At 37.6% G+C, this 17469-nt stretch overlaps 1 protein-coding gene across 3 annotated transcripts in view; it reads right to left on the reverse strand.

The window, feature by feature from the left end:
• Window positions 1–17469, reverse strand: part of KLHL13 (kelch like family member 13) — a 204436-nt gene that overhangs the window by 53088 nt on the left and 133879 nt on the right. Inside the window, exon 1 of one of the 3 annotated variants that reach the window (XM_047765098.1) lies at window positions 15841–16158. The exons of the other annotated variants lie outside the window; for them this stretch is intronic. Within the exon in view, the coding sequence (XP_047621054.1) occupies window positions 15841–15938 (98 nt within the window). The 5' untranslated portion in view covers window positions 15939–16158. Of the gene's footprint in view, window positions 1–15840; window positions 16159–17469 lie in introns of those variants that run through there. 3 annotated transcript variants of the gene reach the window in all.

Consider the following 17469-nt stretch of genomic DNA (forward strand, 5'->3'; position numbering starts at 1 on the left):
AACAAAAAAAAAAAAAAAAAGGAGGGAAAGTGTTTTTAAAAATAAGAAATTGGCGTTCCCGTCATGGCTCAGTGGTTAATGAACCCGACTAGTATCCACGAGGATGTGGGTTCAATCCCTGACCTCACTCAGTGGGTTAAGTATCCAGCACTGCAGTGAGCTGTGATGCAGGTTGAAGACGCAGCTTGGATCCCGCATTGCCGTGGCTGTGGGGTAGGCCGGCAGCTACAGCTCCAATTAGACCCCTAGCCTGGGATCCTCCATAGGCCACAGGTGCAGCCCTAAAAAGACAAAAGACAAAACAATAAATAAATAAAATAAAAATAAAAATAAGAAACTGTCCAATTCATGAAGGAAGGTAATATATATATATATATAATAAGCTTGGTATTTTCTTTAAAATAAAAACACCTTAAAACCTAAAATATTTAAAGACATGTCCCAACTAAAATGTCATTTATGGTATCATTGCACAAGGAAATTATAAATATCCTAGCAACTTCTCTTAGAAGGCATGAATTAATCACTGTTTAAGAAACAATGCAGAATGTACCTCCTTAACAAGGTGCTTGCCTGAAAGGAGTCAAGAAAGATAAAGGTGTGGGTAGTTATTTGTATTTTTTAATGACATAAATACAAGCACATCATTGTCAACTTGCAATAAATTTGCTAATGGAAATCTTTAGCATAGATGATCTAAAATAATTTTTCCGAGGCTTTTTCTGCTGCAGCAATATCGGAACCCATAAAAGAGGAAAAAAAGTTCAAGGTGATCAGGTCAGACTGTAAAGTGATTTTCCAAAGTAAAGAAGCTTCTTTATATGCAAACGTCTGTCACATTTAAAATAAAATCACATTAACAAATAGCTGATGTCAGTTTTAACATAAATGGGATCGTCTATCCAACACCTGCTGTGTACGAGGCAGTGTGCCAGACATGTTCTCTGCGCCACTTAATCCTCATAAAAATCCCATTTTAAAGACAGGAAACTGAAGCTCAGAGAGTTTAAGGCTTCACCATGAGTCTGGTAACTATGATTTGAACCTGAGTCTGATTCCAGAGTCCACATTGTTCCCAATCTGCCAAGCCTAAAAACCAAAAAATAAACTAACGAGGACCTACACAGGGAGGTCTACTCAATGTTGTTTTGTAATAGCCTATATGGGAAGAAAGAACAGATATATGTATAACTGATTCATCTTGCTGTAAACCTGAACCTACTACAAAATTGTGAATCATCTATACCCCTGATTAAAAAAAAAAACAAAAAAGACAAAAAAAAAATTCAGGGAGAACTTGACATTACCCATATCAACATTTAAAAGAACGGATTCTGAATTCCAAAGCCACCCATCACAATCACAGAAAAATCACTCTGACACAGATGAGGGAATTGGGCGAAATAAATGGAATGACAAATGATACTCCACTCTAACAGGATGAAAGTTAATTACCCAAACCATAAAACATCTGCATTGAATATCTCAATCCTGTCCCTGAAACACTTTAAGATTAATGAGTGCTCCCTCTATCTACCATATTTCAAAACTTTAGTCTTCCTTCATCTTTTAAAATTCAAATACCAGTTAAACTACATCAAGTCTCATGCATCCAGACTAGAAAATTCTTCTGTTCAGAAGCTTGGTTTATAAGCTATTACATTTCTCTTAATATTTTGATGAAAGATACAGATAGATAAATAGAAAGACAGGTCAGTAGATAGTTAGGTACCTAAATTAGAAATAAATGAGTAAGGAAAAGAATGAGTTCTACCTGCAACTAACGTAACATTGTAAATCAATTATGCTTCGATTTTTAAAAAATTGATTCTAAATGCTGGTTCCCTACCTACTAGCTAAGACTAAGTTGAAGCTCTCTTGCCTTAAGAAGTCATGCAAGGTGAGAAAGGACACAGCAGTAGTGGTGGGAGGGAGATGGCAACATGGACATGTGGACTGGGGATAAGAGCATGCACCCCCATCACCAGCAACAGCCCCTTCCCAGGGCACAGAGGAAATAGTTGTAATCCCCTGGAGGAGCATGAGCCCTCTGAAAGGATGCCATGTAGTCCCGTCCTTCCCCGCTGCCCCCGGCACCAGGAGACAGCACCAGCCCTGCCATTGAGAAGTCTATACCTGAGGCAGGGAAGATGCCTTCTCCTTCTTTAATCCCCAAAAGAAGAGACTGGAATGGGAGCTCCAACACCCAGGCCAACTTTCTATAAAGGAGCTTTTTGCTCCCAGAGGATTTTTATTAACCAAGGTGTCATTTTACTCCTATTATCTCTAACTTACCAACTCTGAAATTTGACTATTGTGCTACGGTGCGTTTCAATGGAAAAGCATATTATTAAAGAATCGGGCTTTCACCTGCCTAAAATTTCAGTTTATTCAATATTCAAACATCCAAGTTATCCAATTTTAGAGTTTATTATAAAGGCAGATTCCACAAACTCAAAACCAATTAGAAATCACTAAGACAAATCTCTTTGGGAACAGGAGAATCATTAATCGAATGGTAAAAATCCAATCCTTTTTTGTCTTTTCTGAATTTCCTAGTTATATTCAACTTCACAAAGTCAATAATTCATGACCAGGTCTTAAGGGAATGTTTATTCCTCTTTTAAAAGGAAACATGATAAAAAACAAAAAGTAAGACTTTCAAACTTAAAAGTAATAACCAATTGCACTCCATGTTTTAAGAATTAAAACTGGCAGCCCTATGAGTCCCACTGATTCTATCTTCAAAGCCTGTAATAAATGTAACAAATCTAAACCTTGATTTTGCAGTGACCTAGAGGCATTTCTAATTATTTCAATGAATATACCAAATCAATCACTTTAATATGTTTAATATGATTTAATCAAACCAATGCTTTAATATGACAGCCAATATTTTTAAGGCAGGAGAAGGTAATATAAAAAGAAATATCAGAAGAGAGACTCTTAACCTAAAGAGTCTGGGAATGGCACTAAGGATAGTTTCCTCAAGCTTATCTTAGACACGGAGCTTAGAGAAGCAAAAAGTCTAATTTTAGTACATTTTTTGATATTAAAATTATTTTACATTTTACATATATTTGTCTCACCCTTCAGGTATTTTCAAATAGAACTTTGCTATAAGACTTAAAGTTATCCCTATTGTACTATGCTTAGAATAAAGAAACATAATCATTCATGACTTTAAGTTCTCGGGTTGCTAAGAGACGAAAAAAATCTTTACTGTCACTTAAAGCCCATTCACCTATGTACACATTCAAGCATCATGTTCTACGAGCAGAAATGTAGACATGGCTACTGATTTTTCTCCTAAAATGCCATTAAGGAGCCTCTATTTCACTACAGTCCCAGAAAACTATTTTAACTAAGACCACTATCACATGTAGTTCAATATCACAAGGCAATTTCATGATCTGGCTACAGACAGCTCTGCTAATGTAACAAAAATTGCTCTACAAAAATACTTTTATAAGATTTTGTACACAGTGCAGCAACATTAAAGAAAAAGTCCTTTGGACAAAGCAGTTATGTCCCATGACTACTGTTGAGCCCAAATACTAAATATGCTTCATAAAAATGGTGATGATTTCCTGGGATACAGATTGGTTATCATTTTTTTTTTTTTTGAGGGCATAGATGCAAATTGTAATTCATCAGGGAGTTTGCCACTTTGGGGGAAAGGTGTTTCTTTTTAGGAACTTTATGGCCTCTGGCTTCAAGAGAGTTTGTGTTTTTGGGTGGAACTCAAGGAGGGTAGAGGTGGACGATATCATTTAAACAATATGACAGGGCATCAGGCATTACATTTCCCAGTCATCTTAGTGGGAATCTTTTTTTTTTTTGCTCTTTTTAGGGCCACACCCGCAGCATATGGAGGTTCCCAGGCTAGGGGTCTAATCAGAGCCACAGCTGCTGGCCTACACCACAGCCACAGCAACACAGGATCCAAGCCATGTCTGTGACCTACACCACCGCTCACAGCAACACCGGATCCATAACCCACTGAGCAAGGCCAGGGATCAAACCTGGGTCCTCATGGATGCTAGTCAGATTCGTTAACCACGGAGCCATGATGGGAATTCTGGAAATCTTAAATAGAAGCTGACTGGAGCATTTTTAGACTGTGTGTGCATGTGTTTTGTAGAAGCGGTCTATGAATTGTGGAGCAGGAAGGAAGCCCTGCCTCAATCTGAGACAAACAGGACAGAGGGACATTAAGCAAGCGGGAAGCACTCTTTTCCTTCCTTTCACATGGTCCTCTATTTATGTATTTTTTTTTAATTTTCTTTTTACCGCCATACTTGCCACATATGAAAGTTTCCAGGCTGAGGGTCAAGTCAGAGCCGCAGCTGTGGCCTACGCCACAGCCACAGCCACAGCCACAAAGGGTCCAAGCCGCATCTTGCAGCCACGCCAGATCCTTAACCCACTGAGCAAGGCCAAGAATCGAACCTGCATCTTCTCGGACACTATGTTGAGTTCTTAACCCACTGAGCCACCATGGGAACTCCCACACAGTTCTTTAAACCAGTGTTTCATACCCCAATTTATCATTCCTGACTCTCAGAAGTAGATGAGGACAGCAGGGTCAAGGTGCCAAAAGTGTGCCCAGCTAGTTGGAAGATGCTAGTGTAAAAGCCACTCCCCTCAACTCACCCTATCTACAACAGCTAATGCTTGAAGCAATAAGGCATTTAAAAATCTCCAAAATCCAATCTTTTTGTAGATCGTGCTTTAAGGAGAAAATGGGCTGATTTCAAGGTGCTCTCAATGGAAATGAATTTGATTACATAGTTCTTAATGATCATTCCTGGAAGTTTGGTCAGTCACAAGGAAGTTCAGGAATCTCAACTATATCTAGATGGCCAGGCACTCAAGAGAGACATAGAGAGGATATTCTGGATTCTAAAAGAAAATTGTTAGCATCGAAATATTTCAGTCATTTCTTGACTCCTGACTCTTCTCCATTTCCTAGGTCCAGGCAACTGACAAAGTATGACTGAATATCTCTAATATGAGTCTATCTTTCATCGCATCTCCACTCCCACTGCCTCTGCCATACTTCTGGTATCTATTTCTTCTTACTTGGATTTGGTGATTAACATAAATTGCATATTTGTTACCGTATGGCTTCTTCACATACTGTGCTTGTATTTATAGCTCTGAAAGTCACTTCCTTGCTCAAAAGTATTCAATGACTCCTCACCACTTGCTGAACAAAAAACAAATGCTACACTCTTGGATTCAAGCCTGGGATTAGCTCTCCTTAACTATTTGCACATTCCAGCACATAATTCAAGATAAATATATGTGTAATGATTTGAGGATAAATATAAATCCAAATTTATTTACAGATTCTCAATGGTTTTGATTCAGAATATGTCATTTTCATATATAGGAACAGCTATGCCTTTTTTTTTTTTCTTAACCAAGTAATGTATAAAAGCATTTACTTAAAATATTTTTGGTAGGAAGAAAAATATAATTTAAATTTATTATCTGCTAGGCCTTTGCAACTAGCTTTATCCCTTTTACGTATAAAATACTTCAGAACATTGTAAATCCACATAAGTAAATATGGATTTTTTTTTGAGTACTAATTTTAAATTTATTTCTCCTAAACTCTAGTCAGATTTCCTTTTCTCCTAGTCAGCCATTCCTTTTTCCAAACTATACACAGAAAACGCATTATCATTTAAGTGCCACCATACTAGCTTTAAACTATAAATTCATCTAAAATAGTTTTCTCCATCATGGTAAAAGACATGTGAAAATAAGTCAGATAACTCTTAACTTAGAGAGTAGTTGCTGTCTTGGAGGAGATTATAATCTTACTTTCTTTATCAAATTACAATTTGATGAACCATGACTAAAGTATTCTGGTCACTGGTAAATTGCTTCAACTAAAATTACTTTCAGTCTGTGCCAGCATCACGGTATTTATCAGCAAGCAAGGAACAGAATCAGGATTTTGGATTAGTTCTTTTCGTAGGAAAGAGAGCTGTAACTTACTCTCTAACAAGATGATGATGTATTAGATGAAGATTGAAACACTCTTTAACTGAAATAATTTGTACAAGGCTACAGACCTAAAAACTGCTCTCTCTAAATTCATTCATTGACTCAACATTTGAGCCTGTGCTATCTGCCAGGCACTGTACTAGGAGACAGGTAAACAAAGAGCAGGCAGGATCCTTGCTTGCAAAGAGATCATAGCAAAAAAATGTAATTGCTTTCCAAAGGACTAAAAGATCTAACAATAATAAATTCTCAACATTATCTACTAACAAATACCGTGTTGTAAAATTCATATAAACCATAGTAATAAAACTACTGCAAACTTTGCTCCCTGGTACAGAAGTGTATCAGCTCTTATTTAGCAGAGAAGCACAAAATGAACAAATAAATAACATCAACTTTCCTTACTGTTACTTTATTTTAAAGGATTATTCATCTTAGATCAGGCTATCTGCAGAGCTGGATCAGCAATCAAACAATATCCATTATTCAAAAATATAACCTTCAATTATAATTATGTGAAGGAAAGCCAAAACACATGACGATGTGATGCTGTGTCACATCCTTTGGAAGAAAGACTCTCTAATTGCATCTATCCATATACTTGAGCAACAAGCCTACAAGCTAATGAGCCAGGTCACCAGTCTGCTTAAGATGAAAATTTTGGTTCCGGTTCCACGAACTCTTGTTTAGCTGTGAATCATTCTGAAATGATTACATACGCAGTCCTTTGTAGCAAAGTGTTCATAATGACTGAAAATTGCTTCAATTTGGTGATGCTAAGGGATTATCTATTGGATAATCTATTTACAACCTAGAACATCCAGACACTTTTCAAAATTCTATTTCAAATATTTTGCAGGTCCATCCAAACTAAAGCTAGATCAAACTGTGAGTTAATTAGGAACATGGTTCAGTGTAGGGCAAGAGAAAAATCTCTTTCTATAAAGAGAAATCCAGTTGAGGTTTTTATAGTAAATTGGCTTTTAACATTAATTTGTAATACAGTTGATGAAAGAGGATAAAATAATAAAAAGGAAATCTAAATTAAGAACTGGCTTAACTCAGAGTTCCCTGGTGTCCTTGTCCCTGGTGATAAGCATCCAGTGTTGTCACTGCTGTGGCACAGGTTTGATTCCTTGCCCAGGAACTTCCTCATGCCCTGAGCATGGTTTAAAAAAAAAAAAAAACAACCAAAAAAACCAAACTGGGTTAAAAAATCAAATACAAATGTACATAGATGGAGGAAAAGTGACAGAAATGTCACATTCTCTTTCAAGATATAGTGGCATGACAAAGAGTACTCACTAAGGTTCCTCCTAGCTCTTGGATTTAAAGAACCCTGAATAAGATCCTTATGCTCTTTTTAAGATGTCAGGTTCTAATCTCACTGATCAGTGAAAAGCACTGTATTTTTGAAACCAAAAAACAAACTGAAAATAGAAGATGTTACAGGGCAAGCTGTAAATGAGCAAAGGTCATTTAGAATTTGGAGAGATGCCTTCGGTGAGACTTTCAAGTGGGAGGGAAGCAGGGGAGAGAGGAAGGACAGGGTGATGGCATAGGCACCAGTTTGGCCCAGTTGCCCACAAACACTCACTTGAGCTCGCCACTCTATCATTCTCACAGGGTTTCATTCTCCAAGTGTTAAGTGTTCTAAAATACAGTATTCAAGCCTTTTAAATAAAAAACTCAGTCAAGCCTCTGCACTTTCCAATCTAATCACATGAGTCCTGAAAGGTGGAAAAGAAAGGCTGAAGAGTGGGTCAGAGAGAGAGAGAGATGTGCAGAAGACTGTTGCCAGGAGCTCCCACTGTGGTGCAGCGGAACAAATCCGACTAGGAACCATGAGGTTGTGGGTTTGATCCCTTGCTCAGTGGGTTAAGGATCTGGCGTTGCTGTGGCTGTGGTGTAGGCTGGTGGCTACAGTTCCGATTAGACCCCTAGCCTGGGAACCTCCATATGCCACAGGTGCGACCCCAAAAAAGACAAAAGAAAAACAAAACAAAACGAAAAAACCATTGCCATTGCTGGCGCTGAAGATGGAGGAAGGGAGCCAGAAGCCAACACATGCTGGCGGCCTCCAGAAGCTGAGATCAACCCTTGGCTTACAGCCAGCAGGAAGATGGGGACTTTGGTGGTCCTATAACTGGCAAAGAACTGAACTCTGTCACTGATCCAAAGGAGAAGGAAATGCACACTCCCCAGAGCCTCAGAAGTAAACACAGCCCTGCCAACACCTTGATGGTAGCCAGGGAGACCCATCCCAGACTTCCGTCCTAAAAAACTACAAGATTATCCACTTGTGATATTTTAAACCATCAGTTTGCAGCAATTTGTTATGGCAGCAATAGAAAACTCACACATGGAGGGTTTTTTGAGTGCTTGCACACAATTCAGCAATGGGACAGTGATGTCCATAAGGAAGTACTAAACATACAGACTGGGTAGTACCCTAGGACTGTGCTAAACAGGGTACACTGCTACAGCACTGTCAGTGACAGTTAATCACCAAGAGGGAAAAGGTGGGTGGCCAGTGAAGGTAGAAGAGTTCTTCAAAATAAAATAGGAAACACTGAGGTTAATCCCGATATCATATCAACAAGTAGAGATCAGTGCCCCAGTATTTTTCTGCAACTTCACTACTTGACAGTACCACAAAATAAAGCAAACTTCTCCCTATACCACTGCCAGTGCAAAAAAGTTCATCTGGAGTTCCCGTCGTGACGCAGTGGTGAACGAATACGACTAGGAACCATGAGGTTGCGGGTTCGATCCCTGGTCTTGCTCAGTGGGTTAAGGATCTGGCGTTGCCATGAGCTGTGGTGTAGGTGGCAGATGCGGCTCGGATCCCGCGTTGCTGTGGCTGTGGTGTAGGCCGGTGGCTACAGCTCTGATTCGACCCCTAGCTCGGGAACCTCCACATGCCGCCGGTGCAGCCCTAGAAAAGGCAAAAAGACAAAAAAAAAAATCTTGTTTTTTTTTATTTCTTTGTTCTTCTAATCCTAGCAAGCAAGTCTATACAAACAAAAAGGCATTGGAGAAGTTAAGATCTTTGAAATCAAGCAGACCTGCATTTGAATTCTCATTTCACCTCTTACTTGATGTGTAACATCGAGCAAGGTAATGAACTTCTCTGAACCACTGTGCCCTTACTGTGAAACAGGGAGAAGACTTGGAGAGTGTTTGCGAGGCAGTTTACAAAGTGCTTGGCACTTTGACAGCAACACTCTCTAAACTGTATTATATATAACTGTGCTAAACCAGGACACTTTTTAAAATTGCAAATAAATACGGTTCATACGAAATTTACCATATCTGTTGTATAAGCCAGATTTGGGAGTAGGAAAGTTGTTTTTATGTAGACTTTTCTAATGGAAGGATGTTACTTCCTTTCTCCACTGAGCCATATCATAAGAAGTATTATTGTCCAATGGGTTGGGCATGCTCCTGTCTTAACCATACCATAAATGTGGCGCAACTGGGTAAAAACATGTACCTCATCATAGTCATGCCAGTGAAAATATTTTACCATAATTGGCAACATTATTTTTCACTAAGATTACATCATATAGTCCGGGATCAAATTATTGATGCTTGTAAGGTAAAATATACACACTTGTGTGCTATAAAGCATCTAAGCCCGGTCCAACTTCTTGTTTAAAAAGGTGACTATCAAGTTTAAACACAAACTATCATTTTCCATCTTATGAAATCTGTACTTTCATTTTAAAAAAAATTGGCGTATAACTAACATACATGATATTAGTTTCAGGTGTACGACATAATGATTCGATACTTGTATATACTGGGAAATGATCATCACAATAAGAATATGCATCTTATATGAAATCTGGTATCTAAATCCAATGCATGGCTCCTCAGCCCCGACACACTTCTCCTCTGTGGTGTTTTTACTGCCATTAAGTCCATTATCAATACTGAGCATATAGTAAACAAGAATGTTATTTAAACTGTTTGTCTTGGTTCAGAATTTTCACAGAAGAAAATAAAGGAAGCAATTTAATTGTTTATGAATAGAGATAGGATGGAAGACAAAAAGAGTCATTTTGAATAACTGCAAGAACTATTTCCATAACACCCAGCAGAGTTATGCCTGGCATATAATAGGTAGTGAGTTAACTTCTGAATATTATAAACTCAATGCACAAGGTGATTGAAAATAACTGAGCTCTCTCAAAAATGGACTGCTCAGTAACTTCTTTATGTACTGATTCTCACGTTTATGCCACCTCTTTCTCAGCCTTGAGGAAATAAAGCAATATACCGTGGCTACCATTTCAATTTACAATATCAGCACGCACTGTGCTTATAATTCTTCACTCTGTACCACAAGTAATGAAGTCATTAATATGAATACTTGCCTATCTCTTCCTTCTTTCTTCTCCCTCCCCCTAACTTGGCCCTACTTAGGTCTCATCTAAATATTCTAAATTTCAAGCAGAATGTCTGGAATCCTTAGAATTCTCAGTAACCCCAGACTTCCCATGATGGTTGAAGATTTGCATTTCCGCCTCTCTTCCCTCTGGGGAAATGTTTTGAGGGGTACTTGGAAGTAACACTCATTTCGGCATTAAAAAAACCAATGCATCTAGATAAATTATTGACAAGTAAAATTCTTGTAAATTTCTGAAAGCTCAGAAATACTAGCTTTCCGTCTTGCAAATTTCTGTGTGCAATATTCTTCAGTTACATGAAATGGTTTCAACAGCTCTTTTAAAAAACACACATAAGAGGCTTTCAAACAAAATTTTAACTTCATTTGCAGAGGTCAGACATTCTCAGATGAGAAGATCTGAAGTAGCCAAGAGGAAGAGCACACAATCTAGTCGTTAACTTTCGAAAAGAAGGTTGCACACTGCAATTCACCATGCTATGATTTTTAAAAAAGGTATAATCTTAGGCTCTTTACGATAAGCAAAATGCCTGTATGAAAGGAAAGAGGTGTCTTCTACTAGTCGGATCATGTGAGGATTATCGCATGCAGATGTAATTTTTTTTTTTTTTTGGCTGCTCCCATGGCACTTTGGATGTTCCCGGGCCAGGGACTGAACCTTCGCCACAGCAGTGACCCAAGCCACTACAGTGACACAGATGCAATATTTTATAAAAAGACTAACAACAACAACAACAACAACAAAAACTATCTGGGTGAGTGATGTCCAACAGAGTGAACCGTCTGGAAAACTTGTCACATGAGTAACGGTTCAAGAAAGAAGATTTCCAGGCTTGTCCATAATTGAGAAAATAATATTTTTCTACACAGCTCCAGCAGGCCACACTGGGAACAGGAGATAAAAGACAGGAGGAATTAATTTTGCTCAATGCAAGCAAGAGCTGTCCAGGAATGAAAGGTGCTGCCTTGGTGAGGTAGTGAGCTCTTTGTCACTGACAGCGATCAAGGAGGATGTGTATCAGCATCTTTCAGAGGTGTTACAGGAAGGATTCCTGCTTTAAAGGGGGTATGGATTCTCTAAATGACCTCTGCGGTCACTTCGATCTCCACGGTTTTCCATCAATAGGTGTTAAGCTAGCCCTTCTGTAAGCTCAGACAACCGAAAGTCCCAAGAAACATGCTACAAAAGTTACAGATGAACACTGTATTGCTCTAAGGTGTTATTTGTGTTATTTTTCCACACAGTTTTGTTAGATTGAGCATAAGTAGTAAAAACAAATTAAGCAGACACAAACAGAAGTTTATGTATACAGTAACTTTGAAAATATCTAACTGATTATATTCTTTTCTAATTTGAGAATATCAATTTGAGGGGTATCTTGCTAGATAAAAAAGATTCCTAAGGTTTTGTTTTATTTTCCAGGTTGTGCTTTATTCACTAAATTAGAAAAAAGAGACAATCTTAGGGGATAGAAAACACAATCAAATTTAGAAAATGCCTATTTTAACTGTGTCTATCCTTTGACTCACCCACAAACAAGAAACATTTATATCGGATGAATCAATCTAGATAAATTATTGACAAGTGTATAAAGTAAAGCACAATCTTTTCTAGGAAATCTAGATAATGAATTTTAATGACAAGATGATAAAAAACAATGACTATAAACGCTGGTGTGATGGGCTTTTACTCTAAAATGTATTTTACATATTAAACAAAATAACTGTAAACAGAATGCTAACTGAATACAAGTGCATTGGCTAAGAAAGGACAGGTCTAATTCACAAGCACTCATTCCACACCCACTGTATATCTTACTAGAATCCACTGTTACATGGTGCTGTTAATTCTTATTGCCTTCCTCCTTACCACCACACCATTAGTATCAAAACTCAATGCTTCTGAAGAAAAGACAAAAAGATGGCTAATGCTAATCCTATTGTATTTCAGTGTGTCCTTGGAATCTCACGATACATTAACCCTGTAACACCAGCCTGAAGGAAGCATCTGTTGCTTGAAAACAATGAATACCATAACACCAGAAAACCACTTAGAAATGACTGCCCTCTCAGCTTTGTGAATTTAGGCAAAACGACAGGTTAATTTCTATGGTTCACACCTGTCAGGAGCAGCATCTTTACTAATTCAGTTTACAATGCCCAGGAGATCCTCCTTCAGGCTCAGGCTGAACTTCAACCTACTGGTGAACAAAGTGTAACACACACACATCACTCAGAGTTCAATTGAGACAGCCCCTTCAGAATCCCACATGGATGGCACACCGCCCTTGCAAGTGTCCAAAAGTGAACTTGAAGAAAGACTATATCACCCAATAAAGACCAAGTAATGTTTGGCAACAAAGCTATGTGGAGGCCAAAGAATTATTTTCCCAATTATTTTCTGAACTGTTTTGTCTTTAAGATACTCCACTCTTCCCGAATCATATGAAAACACAACTTGAAGAGTGCTTTATGATATATATCGGAAACTATTTCCCTAAAAATTATCTTTATCATGAATAAGCCTTGAAAATATGGAAAGGCTTTAACTCTCATTCAGGTTCTAAAGAATCAGAAAGAAAGCTTAACTTGGACTTTAAAACCACAAGGAAAAGAAGAGCTTTTCTGTTCAATGTCTGCAGTAAGTAAAACATTCTCTATTGTAGCTTTCACTAGTGGACAGCAGCACTGCGCTATCCACAGCATCAATGGCAGAGTTCTAGAAAGAGATCACAAGGAGCCTTTATATTTTTTCCATATTTGCTTCATTCCTACAACATATTTTTACTACAACCCAAAATACTTTATATTGAAATTTCAGTCTTTGAAAAAGTACCCAAGTCTTCAATGAAAGTCACATAATGTGAATTCGACAAATCACAGTAAATAACGAGAAAACACTACAAGCCAATACTGATGCTACACAAGCAAAAAAACGATGCTTATATTAACAGTAAAGCATTCCATATCCAAGATAGTGTTTTTAATGTTTATACATAATTTTATCGATAAATTCTAAAATGTCACAATCTATCCAAGAGTCAGAATTTAACTATTCCATTTCAATGCAAAGACTTGAGACCCAAAAGACAGAAAGAGCCATTTAATCTATGTTTCTGGGCCAACGGATTGCGAGAGCAAACATAATGTTACTTGACTCAGTATTCTAACTTAGTCTTTGTAAGTTTTGAGTGAAAACCATGCTAAACTTAAATATCATGTGTGTGTAGAAGTGTTATGGAATATAAGGCAGTACTGATGAGAACAACATGTTAAACATCATATTTTTATGTTTCTGGCCAAGCTAGGCAATGAATTCTAAAAGAGTTTAAAAAAAAAAAAAGTCTTTAAAACATGATTGAAACTCCCCAGGCTAGACTTGTTTTCCCATGTTTAACATATTTTCTCCGTGTATATTTATATAATATTTTAGATGCCTTATTCATTTATTTATAAAGAAAAATTAGTGAAGGCCGACTTAATAATATAGATCGTATAGATCGTCACAATGTCAAAATAGTCCAGACTAACACTGGCCTATTGAAATTTATTTTTCCATTCTATGTATGTGTACTACCAGTAATCAACGCCTAGGTGCAAGATCTATGTTATCTGGCTTCTCTCAGCTAAACCAATTCTCTCATATCATCAGGTCCAAGAGGTGAGGATTTAAACGGCAGAAAGTGATTCATTAAAGATGTTGTGATTGAGCTGTGCTTGAGCTTGTGGCTAGTATGGATTAATAAAATGTAAGTATTTTTTTAAACCATCTCTAAAACCTGACAAATCAGCTACAATAGGAGCTGTAAAATAGATCTTTTGGAGAGTAAAATGCAGTAGGAATACTAGAATCATAGTAACCAATATTAATTGTAACCTCCTGACTTTAGTTTAGGGTGTGTATGCTTTGTTTTGTTTTGTTTTGATGATAAAGTTGTTTTTGGTAAATCTTTGGTCATTTCATACCAGCTAAGCTACACAAAGTCAACAGGCACATCTCATGTTCTCAAATTATTTGGAGGAGCTCCATTAACTTGTCACCTTCATGAAATTTGTGCTTTGGACAAATATAGCTTTTGAGAAACAAATAGAGCTGATTTTTTTCTTTTTTCTTTTACAAATACAACTTAATATTTTATCTTTACAGTAAAAGTAGTTTAACACCCAGAAAAAAATAACCTAGAAGCATCTCTAAGAAGGAATATAAAAAATAATCTGAAAAAGAAATGATGATTAGATTTAACTCTGAAATGTCCTCATGTTTTCCTTGCTTTCCAGGGAATTGCTTCTTTTGGACCGAGAGCACAGCACACTTCCTCTATGGCCAAAAGCCTTTCAAAGAACCAGATAGATACCACTGTGCATCTGAACCTCACGTAAAACAAAAACTAAGTAATAAAATGGCAACTCACCAGATTTCTAAACACACAATGAGCCTAAAGCAGGAAAAATTTTCCACATCTGACCTACTGAAAAATATTTTAAAGGGAACACTGACAGGACAGACTTTGACGCAAAACCTTTTCTTATTTATTCTTATTATAATTAAGGAAAAAAAGGTCCAGCTTTGCCTCACTCCTTCCTCTACCAAAAAATAAAAATAACAAAAATCACAGACAGTAGCTTTGGAAGAATATTTTATGATTATCTCTTAGATCTTGTTGTTAAAGCACCACTTTGCGAATTTAAAAAATGAGATTTTCAAAAATTCTAGAAAGACTTCCCAATATATTCCAGTACATATTTACTTAAAATAAATTTCTAAAATAGACGTTGGTATAATACACTTCTCAACTCCATGTATATAAATAACTATTCATAGAACTATAATTTGCACAAATTCAAGCTTATACTTCAGAACCCGAATTATGAAACTGGGAACGATATATCAAACTTATTAATATTCATAAACAACTCAAGTATAAAAGTCTTGATTAAAAGACATTTTCTGATCAATGTGTTAACTCTGAATGTTTCAAATTCATCAAAAAATTATAGAAAGCATTTCCATATTCAACACAACACCAACATCTATCATCAGCAGTTTTTTGTGCCGTCACACAAAAGAAGTCATCTTAAGTATTTCAGATACACAAAAATTCAAAATCCAACCAATGTAAAAGTTGATCATTCTGCAATTCCACAGATAAACCTTTAGACTTTCATATCAGTAACTACATCACCATTATTAAGCACTTTAAATGAAAATAAACATAAACTCCTAGAAATACAAAACAATGCTAAAATGTGAGCATGCCACTCCATTCAAATGTAAGCAAGCTTGAGGTTTTTAATCTTCTGGGGTTTTGGATGTTGCTTTTTGGGATTTTTAGCCCCTTTTTTTTAGCCACAAGGCTGATTCATGAATGAAATCCCACTTTAATATCCTATTTTCTCTCACTTACATGTATGCTGGAGAAAGTGGAGTTGACCTGGATGTTTTAAGCACAGGAACTGGGAATTTCCAGATAGCAGGAGAGCTCGTTTTCCATTTCAATGGCATGTTGTCACCACGGTACTACAATAACAGTAAACAGCGTTTCCATAACAGACTACCAACTAGGACTTCCATTCCACACTGTACTGACACAGCAGTGGCTGCCGCGGGAGAACAAGCCCCCGATTCTGCCAGCGCCCTTAAACCGATGCTTCCAATCTGTAAAATAGGGCTGCAAGGTACCTCCTTTAAGTCCTCCTGTCCCCTAAAGCAATATGATGATTCTATCGTTCTAACTCAACAATAGTGCCACCTCGTTAGGAAAGCGTTGACTGCAGTACATTTTTTTTTTTTTTAAAGACTGCACTGTGCATACCACACAATGCAGCTTTATTTAATAAAAGCGGCTAGGGTTTGGGGGTTTTTTTTGTTTTGGTTTGGTTTTTTAATTATTTTAAGCTTGCATTACCATTGTTTTACCTTAACAGGGATACTGCAGCACTGCACTATATTCTGTACCTATTAACCTGATTTCGGACCAATCGTAGCAGGAAAAAAAAAATAGATGGGTTTCACATGAAAATGAAACAACATACCTACTCAGAATACACTTGTCATCCTCTGAACATTCTTCTTTTGAGCTGCAACAATACAAATGGGATATAAACCTCAGCATAGCCTTGGGCCACAGCTAATAGAGATCAGTGACTAAATTCGGCAGCCTGCTTTCCTCCTGTGCAAGCTCTGGCCACACAATACAAGAATGCCATTATGGGAAGAGCCCGTTTAAAAAATGCCAGTCTCTCTGTTTTCCAGTTAGAAGAAGGCAAAATGTAAGAACAAATATAAACTGCTGCAGAACTCTGCACGCTCTTCTAGTAGCTTCTGATTCAAGTTGCTCTCTTTTCCCTATTCTTATTTCCAAGCCGGGATGAGCAAAATCTCATGCATTTACAACCTGCTGTGTGGTAACACGACTATCACTCTGTCTTCTGCAGCAGAGAAGTACAGAATAGCGTGCTCTTAATAGCAGTCCTCCGAGGGACGCTATCAACAGTCTAATTCAGGGCTGCCCTCCCCTTCTCCTCTCCCCCTTTCCCCTCCCGTTCGCCCCCCTCCCCCCCTCCCCCGCCCCCAAACAGCTCACAAATTGCCTAGAGGAGAGACCAATGCTGCTGGCCAAGCAGGTGTCCAGCAGGGACCATTCCAAAGCTCAGCGGCGGGTCCGGTAACCTCTAGGGGTTAGTGACTGACAAGGAGGCTCAAAAATTAAAGCTGCTGTCAAAGGTAGCTTGACGTTTTTCAGGAAAGCGATGGCAAATATAGGCTTCATCTATCTTGTTTTAAAATACTGTCAGAAAAGAGCCTCATAAATGCCCAGAAAGCGACTGAGTGTTGCAAGTTTCTGTTTAAAGCACCAAACTCACCAATTTTTTACACAATTCAAAGAAGTAGAAAATAGGATAAGCCGGTATTATGCTGAATTCTTTATTTTCAGGCTGAAGAACTGGACTTTGGATGTAGGCAAGCTGCCATCACTAAATATTTATCCTTAAAACATCCTTCCACTTCTACCTAAAAACTGAATTATCGGTCT

This window comes from Phacochoerus africanus, chromosome X, assembly GCF_016906955.1.
Source record: "Phacochoerus africanus isolate WHEZ1 chromosome X, ROS_Pafr_v1, whole genome shotgun sequence".
NCBI classification, from domain to species: Eukaryota; Metazoa; Chordata; class Mammalia; order Artiodactyla; family Suidae; genus Phacochoerus; species Phacochoerus africanus.